Source organism: Mesoplodon densirostris, chromosome X, assembly GCF_025265405.1.
Source record: "Mesoplodon densirostris isolate mMesDen1 chromosome X, mMesDen1 primary haplotype, whole genome shotgun sequence".
Taxonomy (NCBI): domain Eukaryota; kingdom Metazoa; phylum Chordata; class Mammalia; order Artiodactyla; family Ziphiidae; genus Mesoplodon; species Mesoplodon densirostris.
In genome coordinates this window covers 108926481-108950630 of record NC_082681.1, presented here as the reverse complement: position 1 = coordinate 108950630, position 24150 = coordinate 108926481, and the positions used below count along the sequence as shown (strand labels likewise).

The 24150-nt window shown below is 36.4% G+C and overlaps 1 protein-coding gene across 1 annotated transcript in view; it reads right to left on the bottom strand.

The window, feature by feature from the left end:
- The window catches only part of DMD (dystrophin), a 1698782-nt gene that overhangs the window by 1175363 nt on the left and 499269 nt on the right, over nucleotides 1-24150 (bottom strand). The window contains exon 37 of the mRNA XM_060087208.1: nucleotides 19544-19738. Within this exon, the coding sequence (XP_059943191.1) occupies nucleotides 19544-19738 (195 nt within the window). The remainder of the gene's footprint in view (nucleotides 1-19543; nucleotides 19739-24150) is intronic.

Genomic DNA, 24150 nt, shown 5'->3' with positions numbered 1-24150 from the left:
CGAAAGGGCTCATAAAGGAAGTGCAATTTGGGGTAGACACAGCTGAGTAGTTGAAGTGGAAAGGACATCATACTTAATAGGTAATACACATGCAAAGACAGGAAACATGAGTAGCCGTATATGACTGACTTTTCAGAAATGTACAGGATCAGGGAAGATGGGTCAGAAAACAGAGGCTGGAGATGATTAATAATGTACTTTAAAATACTGCATGTAATTCAGTAGACAGTGGGGAACCATGACTTGTGTGCGTGTGTGTGTGTGTGTGTGTGTGCGTGTGTGTGTATGAATTTCAAATATATACAAAAGCAGAAAAGGAAAAAAGGAAAATAGTACAAACAGCCCCCATGAGCCCATTATCCAGTGTCAACACTTATGAAACCATGGACAATTTTGTTTCATTATATTTCCACCCATTCACCTCCTCAACTGGATTATTTTGAAACAAATTGATATATTATCCATAAATACTTCAGCATGTTTCCAATATACATGAATTGTTTTCAAGGAAAGTGCACATAATACCATATCCTACATCTAAAAACTTTAAAGTGTTATTAATATAATCAAATATCTAGTTGTCCTTCATAACTGAGTTGAATTGAGAAAGTTGTTTAGGAAGGAAACATGGCAGAACTCAGTGACTGTTTGTTTGCTGAAGAAGAGGAAAGACTTGAATAACTCCCAGGTTTCTGGCCTGAGCATCCAGATGAATACTGATATCTGAGTAAAAGGATTTCAGATGGATGAACAGGTTCTGTGTGTGCATGCATTTGTGTGTGTGTGTGTGTATGCATGTGTGTGTGTGTAAGTGATGATTTCCTTCTGGACACAATCATATTATGAAGCCTTTGGGTTGTCAGACATTAGACATTCAATAGGCAGTTGGCAACAGACTGAGAATATGAATGAGATGGCAAATATCGTTGGGCCATACATATTCTCACATTTCCACATGGTCTGGCCTTTCTGAGCAAAGAACATTGGCATCTGGGTTAGAGGATAATTGAATAGCAAACATACCTTGGTGTTTAGATTAGTGCATTTTTCCAGGGAGACTCAGAAGCTTATCTTTCTTGGATCCCTTTGCTTACATTCCAACTTACATTCTGAGGATAACAGACCTAGAACTTCCCCTCTCTGGAGAGGATGTGTTTACATTCCAGAGCAAAGGTCTCTCTCTGTTTGTCTCTCTCTTCCCGCCTCTCTCTCCCCTCATCCACCCAAGTCCCTCCATGTCTGTCTGTCTCTGTCAGATGTGCCAAATCCTTTATATAAGCTCTGATGTTTATAATGTTGGGGTTGCTCTCTTGTACATCTGGCCCTCACTGCATGTCTCATGGGGATTTGAGTAATTAGTGAGATATTCTCTGACCCAGGGATCACATGCTTCCTGTCAGGATAAATAAATACAGTTGACCCTTGAATAAAATGAGGGTTAATCTGTATATAATTTACAGTTGGCCCTCCACATCTGTGGTTCCTCCGCATCCGTGGATTCACCCAACCATGGATTGTATAGCACTGTAGTATTTACTGTGGAAAAATATCCACATGTAAGTGGATCCATGAAGTTCAAACCCATGTTGTTCAAGGGTGAACTGTATAAATATAAAAACTTAACAGGTATCAATAAAATGAACATATTTGCTGACTTGCAGGCAAAGTTGGGGAGGTTCAACCATGTGTGAGATGGAGACTAGGGGGGGTGCCTGTTGCTAAGCCTGCAGCTTCCCAGAAGGCTGGCTCTGAAGCAAACTCCATTGGGCAGCAGGAGAGAAGTCATGGGTAGATCTTAGGGAGATTTCCTGCCTCATTCTAAGACTTCATGACTGTGGTGCATGAGGACTTGTCTTGGGGGAATATTAATCTATAGAATCTTGTGAGGATATAATGTCGGTTGTAAGGGGCAAAAATCAGTGCTTACAATGGGACCCTGAGGAAAGCAGCTGTGTTCCCAGGTCTGCAAATCAGCTAGACACAATGGTTATGGGTGATGTGAATGAATTTCAGAGAGAGAGAGAGAGAGAGAGAGAGAGAGAGAGAGAGATTGTTTATAAAATTCCAAGGTGTTGTCTTCAAGTCCATGAACACCTTGCGATTAGAAGGTTTCATTATTTTTTTGCTAAGCAACTCAGTTTAACTCTGTGGTCAGAATATGTATCTAACAAGTATTACCATGTGAGGGAAAGGAAGGCATGCCAACACAGAAATATCCTGTGAGATTCCTTATCTGGAGAAATGCAGGTTAAAATTGTCTTCTGCCAGTGTTATAGAACTGCTAGTCAGTGGAATATAGTAGGTGTTGTTTCATTACAGGAGAGATGGTCAAATTGCTCAGAAACTTTTGTTAGAGTGAAAGCGTGAGAAGAAAATTTGCCTAAGGATGACCCTTTGTGGAAAGCAGAGGTCGAGGATGGAGATGAATATGTCTGAAGAGTAGATCTCATCAGACCTTGGAGAAGAAGCAGAAGAGTAAAATATTTTAAAACTAAAGGGAGAACGAATATCAGGAAGGAGGGAGGGAGGGAGCCACCAACAAGTCAAATGCATCTAGGAACAGGAGTAAAAAGTCAACTGTGGATATTTAGGAGGTGACTGGTGATCTTAAGAACAATCTCAGCATATTGAAAGTATGGAAATGTAAATCTGGACAGAGAAGACTGTCTTCCACTGTCAACCTCTTTCACTACAAAACTGAAAATAGCTTAGTACTACACTATGGTTTGCTTTATTTGACGTAAGACACTTCTTTAGGGAGGAAACGTTTACTACTAATAAAAACAAAACTGAGAATATAACAAACATTTTTAAAAAGACAGAATGGATCTGGTATATGTTATCAATTTCCTAGAAGTCCCTTCACTCAAGCAAACCTCTTATATTTGTTCTTTCTTTTACCCACCTGGCAAAATTTCATTACCATGTCCTGATGGCTCTGAGCCCAGAGTCTTGGGTGGAATATTTAGGGCTACCCCACTAGCTGGATTAGGTCAGGTGCACCAACATGACTTCTTTTCTGCTTCTGTTAACTCTGCTGACCTGGACAGCCTGACAAAATGACCTTTGCCAGTGCTTGCAATGGCTCAACTCCTGTTGATGTGAGTCACGGACTCCATGTTAACGTGGCTGCCAGCCCAAGGGCAAAATTCCAGAACTCTGACAAGTGCTCCACTTGATACCAAGCATCCAGCTGACTGACATGCTGATTACTGAAATTCACACTGGGGCAACCAGCTCCATTTGTCCATGTGTTGGGAGCCCAAACACTTAAAATGAATAGCTGTAATTTCCTAAAGGGGTAAAATTCAAGAGAAGGGAAGGAGGATCTTCCCCACTGGTCTAAAAGTAATCCATTCATGGCTTTCATGCAGGGTGTGTGTGAGAGAATATATAGTCTCTCTCTGATGATTTGAGTTTGCAAAGCTTTCTGATTTTACTCCAAATCTCTGGAGAGTTCCCGGTTCTCTGGAGAGTGATGGAATTGCTCAGAATCAAGTTATGAACAGTTTTAGCAATGCTGGGCAGCATGTTGCAAAGGCAAGAAAACTTTCTATCTTAAATGAGAAAAGCAAAAAGCAAAACTGGGGCAGGAGATGTCATACTCCCTGGATATCTAGATAATAGCTCCTTGGTGCATTCTCAGAGAATGCTGTCAAACTTGGCTGGAGTCCAGGAAATCCTTTTTAAAGTCCCTACACATACTCTTGTCCCTGAGGCACTGCACACAGAAAAATGGTATACGCACCAAAGAAAATTCTGTAGCAGTTTCCATAGTTTAAAGTCAGAGATGAGATCTTTTATAGCTTTTTACTATTTTAGTTTGTCTAGAAATAAGTGATCTTTATAGTTTCTGACCCTCTGAAAATGAAACCATAGTCATTGTAGTTGCTATGGTGATAGAAAAATCCCTAGGATCACTACAGAGTATATTATTTCCATTTCTCTCCCTGAAATAGTTTCTTACCTTACCTGAAAATATGATGGCAAAATAAGGAAGCACACACTTTTTAGTCAACTTCCTTCTTGATGTTGACATGCACCTACGAAATGACCTCCCCACCCCCCATTTCAATTCTGTGAGATGTTTATTTGTCAGTCACTCTTCCTGGAAGTGGAAATTTCAATATCTGGAAGGCAGCACGCATACATGAGTCTATATAATTTAAGTCCTTGATATTTTAAAATAGCATCCTTTCCACTCTGGTTCACAGAATCAAATAAGTTAAATGAGACCCTTATTTATACACTTTTTTTTTTGCGGTATGCGGGCCTCTCACTGCTGTGGCCTCTCCCGTTGTGGAGCACAGGCTCCAGAAGCACAGGCTCAGCAGCCATGGCTCATGGGCCCGGGCACTCCGTGGCATGTGGGATCCTCCCGGACCAGGGCACGAACCCGTGTCCCCTGCATCGGCAGGCAGACTCTCAACCACTGCGCCACCAGGGAAGCCCTATTAACTTTAAATTGAGAAAATTTTGATAGTGAAGCAACTTTCACAACTGAAAGATGAAGTCCAGATATGTACAATAAGGGAAAACAGAAGACTATGAACTATACTGCTTTAACTCACATTTCGAGGTGAAAAGCCTGTTGTTTAAAGAAGAGCTCATTGATAACACAGTCATAGTAATATAGGCCTTAGCTTTGAGATAAATAATATTTAGAAATGTGGGTTTCCCTTTAAGAACAGAGTCAGTTTTTTAACGGGATTCATAACACAAACAATTTGAACCTATAAGTACTTTGTTGATTCAAGTATTATGTAATAAGTGTCTTTAATGAGCTAAAAAAGAGAAACTAAAACTACAGACAATTGATCTAGGGAACCAGACAAAGCACCTGTTTGCCAACTTATCAGGCTGAGATAAAGGTCTCAAGTAACTCTTAACTAGGCTCTGTTCTCTATCATAAGGGGCATATTTCTGCTGCTCAGTTTTTCTTCCTTTTAATATAAAGCAACAACTACTCCCTTGCTGTCAGAATGTTTCACTACAGAGCATGCCTTTACCCACCTAAATGGTAAATCTATTTATATGAATGTCAAACTAGATACTGTAGAAAGTGAACAGGGCTGGAGTAGGAGACAGTGATATCTGATAAATTCAATGTATTATTAATCACTTCTGATGAAAATAAACTTAAACAAGAACTTAGTGAATATAAGCAGCTCATGCAGCTCAATAGCAAAAAAACAAACAACCCAATCCAAAAATGGGCAGAAGACCTAAACAGACATTTCTCCAAAGAAGATATACAGACTGCCAACAAACACATGAAAGAATGCTCAACATCATTAATCATTAGAGAAATGCAAATCAAAACTACAATGAGATATCATCTCACACCAGTCAGAATGGCCATCATCAAAAAATCTAAAAACAATAAATGCTGGAGAGGGTGTGGAGAAAAGGGAACACTCTTGCACTGCTGGTGGGAATGTGAATTGGTACAGCCACTATGGAGAACGGTATGGAGGTTCCTTAAAAAACTACAAATAGAAATACCATATGACCCAGCAATCCCACTACTGGGCATATACCCTGAGAAAACCATAATTCAAAAAGAGACATGTACCAAAATGTTCATTGCAGCTCTATTTGCAATACCCTGGAGATGGAAACAACCTAAGTGTCCATCATCGGATGAATGGATAAAGAAGATGTGGCACGGGCCTCCCTGGTGGCGCAAGTGGTTGAGAGTCCGCCTGCCGATGCAGGGGATACGGGTTCGTGCCCCGGTCTGGGAGGATCCCATATGCCGCGGAGCGGCTGGGCCCGTGAGCCATGGCCGCTGAGCCTGCGCGTCCGGAGCCTGCGCGTCCGGAGCCTGTGCTCCGCAACGGGGGAGGCCACAACAGTGAGAGGCCCGCATACCGCAAAAAAAAAAAAAAAGATGTGGCACATATATACAATGGAATATTACTCAGCCATAAAAAGAAATGAAATTAAGCTATTTGTAATGAGGTGGATAGACCTAGAGTCTGTCATACAGAGTGAAGTAAGTCAGGAAGAGAAAGACAAATACTGTATGCTAACACATACATATGGAATTTAAGAAAAAAAAAATGTCATGAAGAACCGAGGGGTAAAACAGGAATAAAGATACAGACCTACTTGAGAATGGACTTGAGGATACGGGGAGGGGAAGGATAAGCTGTGACAAAGCGCCAGAGAGGCATGAACATATATACACTACCAAACGTAAAATAGATAGCTAGTGGGAAGCAGCCGCATAGCACAGGGAGATCAGCTTGGTGCTTTGTGACCGCCTGGAGGGGTGGGATAGGGAGGGTGGGAGGGAGGGAGACGCAAGAGGGAAGGGATATGGGAACGGATGTATATGTATAACTGAGTCACTTTGTTATAAAGCAGAAACTAATAAAATAAAAGAACTTAGTGAATTTTTAATGTCTTTTCTTACTTATTGCAAGTTGTTTTATAATTACTCTGGAAAGTGCCTATATGATTTCTGCTTCTAAAAGTGCTATTTAAAATAGCATATTGCTGTTGTGCCTTCTCTGTAATCTATAACTTATAGGTATCCTTAATCCTGTTTTATACTAAGAAGCAAGCTCAAACACAGGTTCCTGAGTTTAAAACTCTTACTGAGGTAAGATTTGAAATAACAGGTCGATCATAGGATGTGTGTACAAACTTTAATCTGAAATTCTGTCTTCTATTTTAAAGTTTGTAACAAAATATTTACAAAGTATTTATAAAATATTTACTTCAAATTTTGCAAGTGTTCCCTTAGTAAAAGTGTTTCCATAAGAAAAGAAAAGCTATCTTAAAATTGAAACAATATAGTTTCAGATATATAACAAAATAAGCTAAAATATAAGATAATATGAAATTGATTGTCTAAGTGTATTTTCCCCAAAAACTGACTTCCATATTTCAATTATATTCTGGCTTGAAGTATATTGAATTTCATTTAAAAACTGTAAAATTGCTTTCTAGTGATTCTTCAGCTTTTATGTCCTAAATGACTCATGTGAGCAGATGGCTATAAACACCTATAATTCACTTTTTTTTTTTACCATATTTACTTCTTGAAGAAAATTTCTATTTGGCTCACTAAAAGCTTCTTCATCACATCTTCTCCCACCTCTGCACCATTCAGTACTGTTAAGCATAGCCTTCACCACACAGCCCTGGTCTCTGGTCCTACCAAGTTCTGCTAGGCCTCAGGTTTCTCTCCACTTCTCTGAGAGCTATAGCTCTGTCTTCATTCATTAACTCAACAAATATCTGTTGAAAACCTACCATGTGCCAGATACGGTCTAGGTACTGGGGATACGACAGTGAGCCGGAAAGACAAAGTCCTCCTTTTTCTGTTAGCCCACAAGCACTTTGCTGTAGCTTTTAGCAGAGTCGATCATTCTATGGCTGATTCCCTACATCTGCTGATGCCCACTATTGGACACTATTAGTGAATCTATAGAATCATCTTGATATCTTGCCTATCCCGTTTTCCACCTCCACCAATAAGATCCAGTTGTATCAAGGTGATATTCAGATTGTGGGAGTGGCTGAGATTGTCCACAGAGGCGGGGTTAGAGGAAAGAGGGCTGGGAAAGGAACATCAGAAAAACCCATATTTTGCGAGCAAGTGTGGAAGAAGAACTAACGAATGATTCCTAAATTTATATCTCTAATTGAGATGATCTCCTGAACTATGACTTATATATATATCCAGTATATCCAATATGTCTCTTGATATCCAATGGATGTGTAATAAACATCTTAGACTTAACACATCAAAACTAAACTTACACTCAACCTTGCACCCTAACCTGATACTCCTGCCGTTTTCTGCATGATACAGTTAATGGCAGCTCCATTGTCCCAGGTGTTCATGACAAAATTCTTAGTGTTATCCTTGAATCCTCTCTCTACCAATCCACATGCAACTGGCCACCAAATCCTATGGGCTCTACCTTGAGAATGTATTCAGAACTTAACCCCCCCGCCACTCTGATCCAAACCATCATCTCCAGCTTGGATAGTTCTGAATATGGGTATAATAACAGTGCTTTCCTAATAGGGTTGCTGTGGTGACCATACAAGCTACCACAAGTAAAGAATTTAGAATGGGTCCTGGCACATAATAAATCAGTAGTAGCCAAATGCCACTTATAGTCAAAGCATGAATATTTCAAAGGCTTTATCTTCTATAAAATTATTCTCAGTTTCTGCTTTCTACATTGCTTTCTCCTCTTCACAAATTCAGTTACACTCATGCCTTATACTATGTATTTTGGCTATATTATGTCTCTCCTACTTTTATTACTTTCTAACTTGTTTGTGTAACTCTGACATGTGTATTCAATTAATGTTACAAATTACCAGAGCACAGGGATCACATCTTCTATTTCTTTTAGAGAGTTAAACACAGTATTCGAGGCTCAATACATATGTGTTAATTTGAAGTGAAAAGTTGAGTTGAAGCTCTGAATCTTAACTTGCTTATGAAAATCAATTTGAATGGAACCACTGAACCTTTAAGGTTTGTTACATTGTTCTTGAACTGTTGCAGACGTCCATTCAGGCCTGAACAGATGTTGTGCGTGCTTCAGTCATCTCCTTGTTTATTCTATTTTACTTTTACTGGTTATTTAGCTGTTAGAGTAAATAGTGGAATAACAGTCCATCTGTATTTCCTAGCCAAGTTTCTCCATGGTTACCTCACAGTTCCTCAGATACCTAACAACAGACAAAGTCCTTCATTTAGAATTATGCCTAGTTCCCCAGATGTCACAGAGCACCAATGAGAACAAAAAGAAAACTGCAAAACCTGCACTTCACTGTTCCAACTGTTCCCCAAAGACAACAATCCTAGCCATCAGCACCAACTAAACGAAAAATGATTTCATGAATCCTTTTGTGATAGGTACATTTTGCATTACGTTGTGCACATCGTCGAAATCATTTTACAAAAAAAATCTTGATAGAAAAATCAGCTCTTGCACACAGCAAAGGAGAACTGTGTAGAAGCAAAGGCTTTTCTCATCATTCAAAATTAGATATATGGTATTCTATGTTTCCAAATATTTTAGAACCAGGACATGCTTTTAAGTCTTGTGTAACTGAGCAAAGGAGGGGCAGATAGATTTTATGGAGAAAAATTCTACGGCGATACAGTAATCCAGGGAAACCTGAAAAACTGATTACCGCTGAGGAATGGGATTGAAAAATGTGGACAGGATGCTTTTCTTTCTTCTTTTCACTTTATAGTATTTTATCCTATTTAAATATACAATCATGAGCATCTTATTATTCTGATAAAGAATGGAAAATCTAGTATGTGTGATCAAGCAAGTTTACAGATAACTCCTATACACAACTGAATGTAATTAAGTCTGTACAAATTAATACAAATGACAGTACACTATTTTGGGAAAAAAAGGAAACATATTTGGTAATATTTTGCCCATTTTATAAATGATTAACGCTGTTGACACTGGGAGAACATGCTTTCTATCACAGCGTTTTACATTTGGGATAGAAAAGCAAAACCGCTGTTTCATGTAATTGTTCTGAACCTAAACGCACGAATTTAAGAAAACCAACAAACGACAAAACAAACCATGTTAACAACATGTTTTGTTAGGAGAGGGATCTTAACACTCTTCCTCCTTCCTTTAACTTTTTGGAAACCCCAGAGATTTCCCTAATGGTGAGAATATCCTTTTGCCTCAGGTTTGGAAAACGCAATTTGGGAATTTGTAGTAGTTGGTATCCATTAATTAAAGTGATTTACAATACATAGTTCTTGATTTTTTCCTTGATTGCTTAATTACATGCATTAGGATTCAGAAACAAGCAGACGGGTAAAAGTCGTTGTATTAGACTGAACTATATAAAATTGCCAATGTTTGAACATTTTGACCCACATAATGCCAATTCATAAGGTTCAACTGAATGTTATTAAAGTATCAACATGCTCATGACTACCATTTTAAGCAAGAAAATTGATTCAGATCAGCTTTTTTAAATGGCAAAAGAAAAACAACAACAAAATAAATAAAAATAAGTCTCATAATTCCAAGGGAAAAAAACCCCACTATTGATTAAAGTATCCTTCACGTACAGCTTCAATGCTTTTAAATAGTTTAAGTCATGGTTCTGAACTCAGAACAAAGGATTCTAAATTACTGACATAGAACTAGGAAAAAAATGAATTCAACATATTTCAATGAAAAATAAAACTCCACATAAAACAAAAATGAAAACAACAAACTAAAAAATAGCATCCTATTCTTGGTAAAAGCCATGGAGCATGGAAACGTGGAATGATTTAGAGCCTGCATCCTCAAGAGAAATATTTAAAAAATGAGCTATTCATTTGGCACCTAAAATTAACAGAAGAGTGAAAAATTTTACCCCTGAATAAGTAATACTTAGCTTTGGAAATATAGTAAATATGATTGAAAGTAAGTAAGATTCTCTAACCAAAGTTTTTGTCAAAAGCAAATGTTTTTTAGCCTATGTGCATTCTCTTACTTTTTTTTTTAACTTTAAACTTTTTTTTAACCTTTAGGCTACTTGCCAAATCTGGAAATAACTTTATGTATATTTTATGCTATTATTAACATTTTACTTAAAGTTTTTTTACACTTAAGTATGCAATTTTGTTTCACCACATTTTTTAAAATTTATTTATTTTATTTATTTATTCTTGGCTGTGTTGGGTCTTTGTTGCTGCACGTGGGCTTTCTCTAGTTGCGGCGAGTGCACTTCTCATTGCAGTGGCTTCTCTTGTTGCGGAGCACGGGCTCTAGGCATGCGGGCTTCAGTAGTTGTGGCATGTGGGCTCAGTAGTTGTGGCTCGCAGGCTCTAGAGCGCAGGGTCAGTAGTTGTGGCACACGGGTTTAGTTGCTCCGCAGCATGTGGGATCTTCCCAGACCAGGGCTCGAACCCATGTCCCCTGCATTGGCAGGCAGATTCTTAACCACTGTGCCACCAGGGAAGCCCTCACCACATTCTTAAAGGCAATTTGTTTGCAGGATTACTTATATGGAAATTTAATTTACAATAATTTTTAAGACTTTGGATATATGATGAAGTAATACAGGTTTTGCAAAATTGGAAATTTATATAATTATACATTTTTACAAGAATTTTTCTATATAATCCTACATGATTTCACTTTATCTTCACAATATTACTGCTGAGTAGGCTGGGACAGGTATCATCATTGATCTAATTTCAAAGTTAAAAACACTGAGACATAGAAATTTTATGTGGCTTGCCCAGGACACAACTATTAAGAGTCAGGGGCTTCCCTGGTGGTGCAGTGGTTGGGAGTCCGCTTGCCGATGCAGGGGACACGGGTTCGTGCCCCGGTGCGGGAGGATCCCACATGCTGCGGAGCGGCTGGGCCCGTGAGCCATGGCCGCTGAGCCTGCGCGTCTGGAGCCTGTGCTCCGCAACGGGAGAGGCCACAGCAGTGAGAGGCCCGCGTACCGCAAAAAAAAAAAAAAAGAAAAAAAAAGTCAGATTCGGTGTCTAAATTTAAGTCTTTCATGTTCAAATCCAGTGCCTTGCCAACCACTCTAGCCTACTGTTTGCCATAACCATATAATGCAAGCAAAGTGATTGGGAAAAATATTACTAATATTTTAATTATTTGTGGGTTTCTTGCCACACACTTTCATAAATGATTGGTTTAAAATTCACTGTGTACAAACCTAGAGCAAATTTCTCCATGCTGGTATATATGCTTAGTTTGTTAGAATTCACACATCTGGATGATTTAACTCAATGAGTTTGGATATAATGTAAAAGAGGCTAATTTTGTTTCTTTTTTTAAATTAAAAAATCGGTTTTTATTCTTGGAAATAGTAGATTAACACTGTTCTGTCCTCTTCAATCACAGACTTCATACCTGGATTTACCAGACTGTCATCCATTCATTCAACAGATGTCCATTGAGTGTCTATTAGTGGTAGGTACCGTCCTAGGAGTTGGAGATATAGTGGTGAACAACACAAACAAGATATTTTTTCTTCCTAGTGGTCATGTGTATGATGGATGTTGGTCACCAGAGGGAAAAAGTCAGAAGGAGTAGATGGCTCATTTGCAAACCACTGCAAATGGTAAAAATTGTATCTTTTGCTGTTGCTGACTCAGTATCACCATCTTAATAAATATAGCTCTGCAGTTAAATGGATACACATACACTTAAATGCATGTATATGTGTTTTAAGAGTTATAAAATCCTGCATGATTGCTTTCACATTTTAAGAAGGCGAAAATAATAGCTTTAGGCAGTTTTAGTTAACAAAAATGCCTTGAGACCCTTTGTAACTTGGCTAACAGAGGAGCACACAACGTTCATTTCTAAGAAAAAAAGGATTAGAGAAACCCATTAGTAGCTGTTGTGACAGCAGCCATTGGGGAGTAGATCTATCTTAAAACTGAGAAAGAGAAATTGGAGCACCAAAGACTCAAACTCCAGTTCATTTTCACTCTCTGGAATTTGTCTTTATCTGACAGATGAAGGTAACATCCTATATAAATCTAATTCTTATCCACTTTATGCCTCAACTAGTTACCAGGCACTACATTAATGACATATCAAATTGGGAAGTGTTCAATCAAAAAGCATTAAAGTACTTATTAATTAATTTTTTCTGAGCTTCTAAAGAAATTTTTTAAAAGTTATATTTAGTGGCTCTATGGTAAGGTGTCCTTTCGATTTTTTTCCCCCTGCATTGTTTATGGCCACATGTCAAAATTATTTCCTAAATACAACTATATACTTTGGTGGAAACATTCTCCATAGGATGATGCACTGTCCCAAATACAACTATATACTTTGGTGGAAACATTCTCCATAGGATGATGCACTGTCCTTACATAAGTAACAAACCAGTAATTATATATCACAGATCAAAAAAGATGACATCATAATTGGTCAAAGAACAGCTTGAATAGTTCATGAATAAAAGGAAAAACTCCACACAACTTAACTGCAACTGCAAAATTTCAACCAGCATCATGAATTGTAAGTTTTAACGTGGAAGTTTCTGACTTCCAGAATTTATAGGATGCGAATTATCAAAATAGTCTTGCTAGGAGAATGGAAGGAGGCGGAGTGAGTACTTAAAGTACATTTTAGCAAAGATGGGAGTAAACTGCAGCATGGGTGGGGGTCAAAGTAGGACAACTGATGGGCCTGATAAAATAAAGGCTGGGAGAAAAGAATGAATAATTTCCTATAAAAGAGAGACATGTAGAAAACATAAAGGGAAACTACCAAAGTACATATAAATATGAATTATAATGCAGTAAATGTCTATAATCTCTTCACTATAAGAGAAGTGAAAATTGAGGTACTATACTAATGATTTAAGTATGATTTCAATTATAGCAAATAGATTAATATTTGTAAAGTACTTCACAAATATAAATAGCAGATCAATCAAATAAAATAAATAGCAAATCAAATAAATCCCAAATCATAAAAGCAATTGAAAAAAGCAAATATATTTATAGCTGAATAAATGTGCTAGTTGAAAAGCTTAAACATTGTTCAACACCATACACAAAAATAAACTCAAAATGGATTAAAGACCTAAACGTAAGACTAGATACTACAAAATTCTTAGAAGAAAACATATGCAGAACACTCTTTGGTATAAATTGCAGCAATATCTTTTTGGATCCACCTCCTAGAGTAATGAAAACTAACAAATTGTAACAAATGGGAGCTAATTAAACTTAAAAGCTTTTGCACAGCAAAGGAAACCATAAACAAAACGAAAAGACAATCCACAGAATGGGAGAAAATATTTGCAAACGAAGCAACTGACAAGGGATTAATCTCCAAAATATACAAACAGCTCATGCAGCTCAATATAAAAACAAACAAACAAACAACCCAATCAAAAAAATGGGCAGAAGATCTAAATAGACATTTCTCCAAAGAAGACATACAGATGGAGAAAAAGCACATGAAAAGATGCTCAACATCACTAATTATTAGAGAAATGCAAATCAAAACTACAATGAGGTATCACCTCACACCAGTCAGAATAGCCATCATCAAAAATTTAGAAGCAATAAATGCTGGAGAAGGTGTGGAGAAAAGGGAACCCTCTTACACTGTTGGTGGGAATGAAAATTGTTACAACCACTATGGAGAACAGTATGAAGGTTCCTTAAAAAACTAAAAATAGTACTACCATATGATCTAGCAATCCCACTCCAGGGCATATATCTGGAGAAAACCATAATCTGAAAAGATACATGCACCCCAATGTTTATTGCAGCACTATTTAAATAGCTAAAACGTGGAAGCAACCTAAATGTCCATCGAGAGAGGAACAGATAAAGAAGATGTGGTACATACATACAATGGAATATTACTCAGCCATGAAAAAGAATGAAATAATGCCATTTGCAGCAACATGGATGGACCTAGAGATTATCACACTAAGTGAAGTAAGTCGGACAGAGAAAAGACAAATATCATATGATATCGCTTATATGTGGAAACTAAAAAAATGATACAAATGAACTTATTTACAAAACAGAAACAGACTCACCCGCTTCGAGTCACAGACTTTCACAATTACCAAAGAGGAAAGGTGGGGGGGAGGGATAAATTAGGAGTTTGGGATGAACATATACACACTACTATATATAAAATAGGGATAAATTAGGAGTTTGGGATGAACATATACATGCTACTATATATAAAATAGGTAATCAGCAAGGACCTACGGTATAGCATAGGGAACTCTACTCAATATTCTCTAATAACCTGTGTGGAAACAGAACCTGAAAAAGAATAGATATATGTATATGTATAACTGAATCACTCTGCTGTATACCTGAAACTAACACAACATTATAAATCAACTATACTCTAATATAAAATAAAAATTAAATTAAAATTTAAAAAGAAAAAGAAAAAAAAGAAAAACTTGATTTTTCTCAGAGAAATCATGAAATGATTACATTATTCCACATGTTATAGTCCAAAATATCAGTTCTTACAATGTGGTAATACATTAATAAAAGTCTTATTTTTCCATGCACCAAACTATTCGATTATAAAGTTTAAGTATAATTCAAAAAGCATTTGTAAACAAATTTTGCTTTGACACTTTATATGCTCCATGATTATTTAATTTAGAATAATTACAATATTCTTTTTTTGGAATAGTATTAAACTGGTGAAAAATCTAATGCTTTATCTAGCATGGCCCTGTATTACAATGTACACAGAACATTAATTATTTTATTTACCTTCAGATATTTTGTTCAGATTTGTATATACAGTACCTCCTTCTATTATCTAACTTTCCTAATACCAGAATAGAAAACCAGTCGGCTTGCTCACGGCATTAGTTTTATCTTCATTCAAGTGACTGACATTATTAAATTTGTGCTTAAATGTGATGAAATAGATTCCAAAGGAGAAAGATTTTGACCAGAGTGATAAGATCTCCGTCGCCAGCACTTTTGCCCGTGCTTCACAGCAAGAGTGAAGTACCGAAGGCAAAGTTATCAATGAGAAGAAAGAAATCTTACATTTCTCAAGTGATCTTCTACCAAGTTCACAGGACACCTAAATTCTCCTGAGCCCCAAATCTGCTGAGAATGGGCTTTTATACACCCATGCTGAAGTTTCTGGTGAACACAGAAATAAACCTTCTATCTTCTCTCTGAAAACATTTCCAAAATCTGAAAAACTCTCCTTACCACCCTAGCCCAAGCCACTGGCATCCGTTCTTCAACTGTCCTCCTTGTTTTTACCCTTGATCCCCTACAGTTCTACTCTCAGTGGGGCAGCCAGTGTGATCTTTTTAAAGCATAAATCCGATCACATCAGTCATCTTCTCAAAAACCTACAATGGCTCCTATCTCACTCAGAATGAATGGTAGTCTTTATGACAGTCCACCATTTGTTTGCTTATATTCTGTCTCCCTCTGCTATAACAAAAGCTGTATGAGGGCGGAGTCCATCGGTTTTGTTTACTGCTTTTTAAGCACTTAGAGCAATTCCTGGTATATAGGAAGTGCTTAATAAAGATGTTTGAATGAATGAATCCTCATTCCTTATATTATTGCCTTGTCCTAATAATTCCTTTTAGGTCTCAAGGGTCCTGCATAAAAGCTGAACCAGTCAAAGAAGACTGAACGACTTTTGCTTTACGATCTTTGGCTTTTTCAGCTACAACAAGCTCTCCCCAGTGCTGTTGAGGTTGAACAAGGGCTGCCTTTACTTCTTGATCTTATCTAAGCTCTACATTGGGCCCAACTGTCCTGTCAACATCTGTGAGCTTTCTCCATTTGTCCACACTTCTTGTCGCCCACCCTGGCTGCTAAAGACACAAAACATTTTATCCACCTCAACCAGAGCATCTTTAATATCATCAGTTTAGATGAGACAACTGAAATGATGCGTGTCTGACTTCTTTCTTTTCTTCCCTTTCTTTTCCTCTTCCTACCTTCCTTTTCTCCTTCTTTATTTCCTTCCCTCCTTTCTCCCTCCCTCCCTTTTTCTCTTGCTAAAGTATAGTTGATTTACAGTATTATAATAGTTTCAGATGTATAACATAGTGATTCAATATTTTTATAGATTATATTTCATTTAAAGTTATTATAAAATATTGGCTATATTTCCTGTACTGTACAATATATCCTTGTAGCTTATTTATACATAGTAGTTTGTACCCTTTAATCCCCTACCCCTATCTTGTCCCCCACCTTCCCTCTCCTCACTGGTAACCACTAGTTTGTTCTCTATATCTGTGAGTCTGCTTCTGTTTTGTTACATTCATTTGTTTTGTTTTTTAGATTGCACATATAAGCAATAACATACAATATTTGTCTTTTTCTGTGTGACTAATTTCACTAAGGATAATGCCAACAAGCACATGAAAGATGCTTGCTTCCTCTTATGGAATCTTTTTGAACTGGCATAGATTCAGTGAGAATTAGAACTCAGGACATTTTTCCTATGAACTGGCCACGCCAGTCCTCAGTATTCTACCATGTTTTACCCGAATTCACCCTTGCTATGCTCAACATAGTACCCTTGAAACCACTGCATGAAAGGTGGTACAGTATAGGTGTTAACAGCTCAGAGATTAAATCTACTTGGCTTGGGTTCAAATCCTTGCTCAACCAATACTAGCTGTGTCAACTTTGTCAAGTTATTTTACTTAATATTTCTTCAGTTTCTTCATCTATAAAATGGGGATAATAATTTTAAATATTTCATAGAGTTATGGGGAGGATCAATTAGTTAATACAAGTTATCGAGTACCTAAGCCCTATATACAAATTGATCCTCCTTATTGCAAAAGATAAAGCATAGTTGTCATCCTTATTCTAACCCATGCTCTTATTTTTGTCCTAATAATTCACCTTTATCCATGCCAATCCCTAACTGAGCAACTAAGGCCTAATTAAGCAACTAATTGATAATATTGGCTTTGATATAAGGATAAATATTACTTTTGTGTGTGTTTCTCATTCATCACTAGGTATGCCTTAGCTAATGTATTAGCTATTAAATGCAGATTTACAATATAAATAGGTGTTTATATGGTTAGTTCTTGTCAAAATGATTAGGTAGCTTTCTAATTCAATACATCTATGGAAATCATATGTGCTATATTATTTATATTTTGTTCAGAAAGTAATTATTTTAACTTATTGCACATTATTTGTGTTGTACTGTACTTAAAAAAATATGTATGTTAAACCACAGCAATACCTACTACAGTTCTGTAATTTGATTCATGCAAATCTGTCAGGAATAAAATCAACCACAATTTAATTTCAAACCTTCTCAACCAGCAGCTGTACAATTTATGCACTGCTTTTCTATTTTTACTACTAGATAATGACGATGAATGCCTTTAAGAGGAAGTACATATTCATTGAAAAGACTGAGATCAAAACTATCCCCCTTCAAAAAGCTCATAGAGGTAGGAAGCCCGTTTGCTTGCTGCAGGAGATATGCTGGGAGTAAGACGGAATTATGCCCCAAACTACATCTAATGAGGACTCAATAACCAATTAAATTAAAACTGCGATAATACTTTTTTACAAACCACAGTAATCAATACCATTGTAATTGGTGTCAGCTTTAATACTATTAAATCTATCTGAAAGAACAAAATTATTAGCTATGAGTGCAGCCAGGGGCCCATCATTCTGAGTGTGCCAGGTTAAGAGGTATGAAGACAAAGATATTCAACTGGCAACTTAATAAGTTTAGGGTTACTGCTCTCCTGACCTATATGTCCATGAACATGGAAAGGAATGAATATTAGCTCATTAGCAGTGATTTACATATTGAATGACAATGATGAACTTACAAACTGTGCTGTCATGAGAAATTAGTTAATGTGAATTATGACAGGCATGCTGGCATGTCTCCTTTATCAATTGATTTTCTTTTCTTCACTGTACCCATGAGTGATTTGACTTTTACTTCAAAGAGAATAAGAAGTAGCACCATACCAAAATGATGGAGTAGTTCCAGAGATCCATGCATCCCTTACTCTATTTTAGTGTATAATTTTGTAGCTTATTTGATATAATGTAAGACATTAAACTCAAGTCACTCGAGATATTGCTACTCCGATTTCTAAGACAAACAAATGTCTTTATCTATTTGTATAGTTATGCAAATATGTGATATGGAATGAGATCCCAAGAGATCATTTAGAGTATAAAATACTTTAGCTAATAGGTGCTGCTGAGAGCAAACTTATCTTCTGTCTATAATCTTATGCTATTTGCTTCGGCAAATACCAAGCTCTGGCTATACTATTATCTTTCATTTTGAGTGTGAAATGTATGATCACTAAAATTATCTTGAGACACACATTATTATGTACATTTTCTTGATGCTACATTTATTTATCTTCAGACACTTCCCTCTAAAATTCAAACCCTACTTCTTCATCATGTTTTGTCTTAGTTCGGAATTCATAAACTTATAGTTGGTGATTTGAAAAGAAGCTGGATTTGGTTGGAGGCTTTTGCCTGGTGATTTTAAATAAAGTATTTTATTGCTTTCTATTCAATTAGATACCATATGTTGTGGTATTGATACTGACACTAATTTGAAATTGAATGTGAATATTATAAGTGGAAATAGAAAACTAAAACTGTATACAAAAGATATAATTTAAAACCTCATTTAATTTCCCCTTTTACGGGAAAAGAAAGACAAGTAATGTATCAGTTGGGAGTAAACTGTTTGTCTAGCAAAGCTTGTTTTTTGGAGAGTCCTTTCTGCCCTGAATGTATAAGAAACTATTATTTTAGTGCGTTCCTTTGTTTTAGGAAGTCTTTTAACATTAAATATTATAAAATACCTATTCCATTTTATGTTTCTCTTTCTACACTAGATTTCTAAAGCTAACCATCTTGTAAAGTATTTTAAGATTTCCATGTGTTAAGTCAGAATGCCTTCACGGTATACATTTAAGTCAAATGTTCTGGTACAGTAAATGATCAATGTGATGATCTTGTAAAATCTGAATGAAAGTGCTTTGCTTTTACCTTCAGAGACTCCTCTTGTTTGAAGAGATCTTCACAATCTTTAGCACAGAGGTCAGGAGCATTGAGAAGTTGTTCCACTTCAGATAGGGCTTGTGAGACATGAGTAATCTCAGTCAGATAAGTAGAAGGCACATAAGAAATTTCCAAAGGCATTTCTTCAGTCATCACCATCACTGATTCTTCATGGACAGTGTGCTGGTATAGATATACAAAAGAACAATTCTTTTAGCTTCCTAATATTGAAAAGACCTCTATTGAATTCATATAGATTCCAGATTATAGCTGACAGAGGGCTGGAAAGTGGATCAAAAATGCATGATGATAAGTCTAGTAAAAAGGCTATTTATTATTTATATATCCTCTCTTCTGAAACGTGTTAGAAGCATTTTATAATAAGAGATACACACACATTAGCACCATGAATATAAGATTGAAAGACCAAGAGCAGTAAGGTCATGAGAGGGGTAGTTTTACTCTAAGAAAAGAATACTTTTTACAACTGGATTTAAAAATGTAATTATAAGCTTCCTGGAAAACTAAGTATGGGGTGGGATGTGAGGGGTCTACATCTATGATATTCATACCAAATGGAACCCTTCCTATACTTTTTTCCCCTAATCTTAACTGAGGTACAGGAGGGACAAAGTGGTTTTGGTTGGTAGCTAGCTTTCTATTAAGCACCCTTCTCCTCCAAATTCCTGACATCAGCTTGTCTCTTTGTTTTTTTTTTTTAACATCTTTATTGGAGTATAATTGCTTTACAATGGTGTGTTAGTTTCTGCTTTATAACAAAGTCAATCAGCTATTCTTATACATATATCCCCATATCTCCTCCTTCTTGTGTCTCCCTCCCACCTTCCCTATCCCACCCCTCTAGGTGGTCACAAAGCACGGAGCTGATCTCCCTGTCAGCTCCTCTCTTTGATGTTAGATTCTTGCTAAGTTAAACTGTTTATTAAGGTACTAGATAAGTAGGACTGAGGATGAAATTTACACTTTAATAAGAGCTCCTGAAAGCCTGAAGATCTAAGGGAGCACCAGCTCCTCCTCCTTCATCTACACTTTCCTACCTGCCATTCAAGTGTTAGGATTGATGGGCATCTGGGGCTCAGAGTCTGTTTGGACTTGATCAGGGGTGCCTCTTTCCCTATTCCTTATAAGAACAAGGAATAAATACTATTTGGAGTGCAAATTCAGAAAGATAGATGACCTCTGCTCTCTTCTGTCTATACTATAAGCAGCAAAACTCTTATAATTGAAATTAGTTTTCCAGTAACTTTGTTTTGAATTGATGAACTGCCATCTGCCTGGTGATGGGGTCAGCTGAGGGTTTCAGTGGCAGGGTTTCTTGGGGAGTTCTGATGATAAGCATGCTAACACAGCCATTTATTACTGCGCAGCCTTTAAGACGAGACCATCCTCATTTTTGCAGTAATGTAATTAAATGGTGTTTAGGATTCCAGACTGAAGCTACACAAAGATGAGTTAAAATATAAGCTGGTCCATTTATGCTTTCATTTTGGTCATTCAGGTCCACGATTCTTGTACTCATTTCTTAGATAATATAAAAACAAAATAATTTTAATTTAGATGTCTTATCTACTTATGACACTACAAATTCATAGAATTACACAGATTAACTTATATCACACAATTATACCTTTTAACAAAGTTTTGTTTAGTGCGTATACCTTGACCAAATACGACACCTATTCCTTCATGATCAATGGAATGGTAATCTACATGTACTTCTTTTTTTTTTTGCTGTACGCGGGCCTCTCACTGTTGTGGCCTCCCCCATTGCGGAGCACAGGCTCCGGACGCACAGGCCCAGTGGCCATGGCTCACGGGCCCAGCCTCTCCGCGGCATGTGGGATCTTCCCAGACCGGGGCACGAACCCGTATCCCCTGCATCGGCAGGCGGACCCTCAACCACTGCGCCACCAGGGAAGCCCTACATGTACTTCTAATTTACATTTAAAATAATATTAGAATTTTGGGTTAGAGTTGGAGGATTTCATTCCTTCTATTCTCTTAATACATAGTATCTAGTCATCATAGATAGGAGAAGTGGTGCATACCAGGTGAATAAGGCAAGCTAAGGGATGATCCTGTGAACTTTTATGAGAAATGGAATATTTCAAAATAAGTCTTTGACACCATTGGGAAACTGTCAACTCATTTTCTAGAAAGTTCAGCTTTATAAATTTTGAATATTTTCATTTATTATAAAGTTCTAAAAGATACACTAATTTTTAATACAGAGAAATGTATCATAATTTTCATATATTATAATAAGCTGTCAAAAAGTAAACTGAGACACTCAGGTATTTGGAGATCTAGGTTACTATATACCCCTTAAAATATATCATTCCTTTTGGCACAGTCATGCAGGTCTATAATGAATAAGCTATATCTACTGAATGCCTTTCAGTTTGGTTTAATAAAAATTTCAGACAGTTATTAAAAAATCAGTTTAATTGGAAGTATCATGTTCATTTTCTCTTCTTTATGCAAAATCCATGCACTCATATTCAGATTTTGCCTTTTCATTTGAATTTCATTAACTCTTCCTTGAATAATTATATCCTTCTGAATCCTGATGTGTACAAATCCTGTCTAACCTTTTGAAAATCAACTTGCTTTTGTTAATGTTCTTTACCACTTTATATCATTAGAGATATTCATGCATCATTAGCATGGAAGTGCTGTAGCCATATTATTTCATTTTATTCCTCTCTGTTCATATTCATTTCTAATGATATATACCCAAAAGAATACACTATCCTCATTTTCTGGGAATTAAAATCAAGAGATGTGGGAGAGAGCCCCAAATACCTATTTTTATTAACAAATTGAAAGCTCAGTTGAAGTTTAGAAAGGATTATTATGGGACAAAACTATGATATGTAACACCTAAAGTTGAGATGAAAACTGGCTTCAAATTTTGAGCTCTGTAAGTAGGCATAGGTATCACTCATAAAGTTTTTAATAAACTTCTGTTTCTTTAAAACTTCAGTAATCACTTTCTTTCTATTACTTAAAATTAGATTCTTGAAGGGCCACATAACTGCATGAAATAAAGGCAATCCTGTTTTGAAACAAATGATGCATTATATCTAAGTTTTTAAAACAAAATGTTTTCCTCCATGATTTAAAAGACTCCTCTCTCCTCAATATAAAAGTTTCAAATGAGTTGTGGTTACTGCCTCATTTATGAGTTATGAGGTCAAAAAAACTCAAGAAGAAAAATGCACTATATGCCATATCATTATGAGATATTCTTTTTCAAAATACCTATGTATCTAACATAAACGTGGTATATAGAAAATAGGTCAACACATTCAAAGACTAACTAACAAAAATTAGCCTAATACCTGGACAAAAAATGTAATGCAGTGATGGAACAATTTTTTTTTATTTCATTAGTGTTAATAAACACAAAGATAATGTCAAATCTTCAAAATAATACAAGATTATTTATCAATAATTTAAAGTGAGCTATCATATGAAAATCTGTTAATTTATATCTTATCTTTCTTCAAAATGGCATTCTTAATTATTACAAATTATTTAAAAATAATAATACAATGGTATATAAATCCCAAATAGGATTACAGGCTTTTATATGGGTTCTGATGGGTCATAAATAATATGGTAATGGGAAAGACTTAAGTTATCTAAGACAGGTAGCCTTCTCTCCTAGTCTCAAAAGCCTTCAGAGAAAAAAATTAAGTTTCCTTCTAATAAGATGGACAGTTGAGCTATTTGTATATATTTCTCTTTGATCATTTATAGAAATTATAACCTAAAAAGTCAAATCAAATAATAAAATTTGGCAAAAAAAATACTGCATTAATCCATAGACAGAAAAAAGACTCAAATTATATGACATACGAAAAACAAAAATATGACACAGCTGAGATAGGTAGGGGTTGAGTCTTTCCTGTTCACAGTTTTGGATACACATAAATGGCATGGCAATACTAGCGTTCGGACAGTACTTGGCTTTGCGTGCTTTTAATTAAGTCACTGTGCAGAATGACCTTAAATAATCAGCCTAATGAGATCATATGAATTGGTTATGATCTTAGATGAAGAAAACAGTGACGAGAGCATTTTCTCTCAGGAATTTCCATCCCTCTTCACTGCATCATCTAGAAAACTGCCTATGTGAAGTTATGTAACCAAAAAAAAGGGGAGGATCAATCCTAGAATGATCATGAAGTAGTTCATCAACAAACTGTATTAAGCTTATAATTTACCCCTTTGGTTCAAAAAGAATAAAACACAATAAATACATAAAATAATCAGTATAAAATATTGCAGAAAGTCATCCTTTATATCTATATTATTTATTTTCTAAAATTAGAATGAATTTTTGGTACCAGGCAAGCTGGCAGGGAAAGAGATGATCAGGTGGAGCTGGATGTATTAGTCTTTAAGAACAACCTACTTCCAGGAGGCCAGGTATGTGTAGTGTTCTGTATAAAGGGTATGGATGCACCTGTTCATTGATCTGCCTTATGCTGATTCTTCCCTTCCACATCATCCAATTTACTTAATTCCTCAGGGCCAAGCTAAATTACAATCTAATTAAACTGATA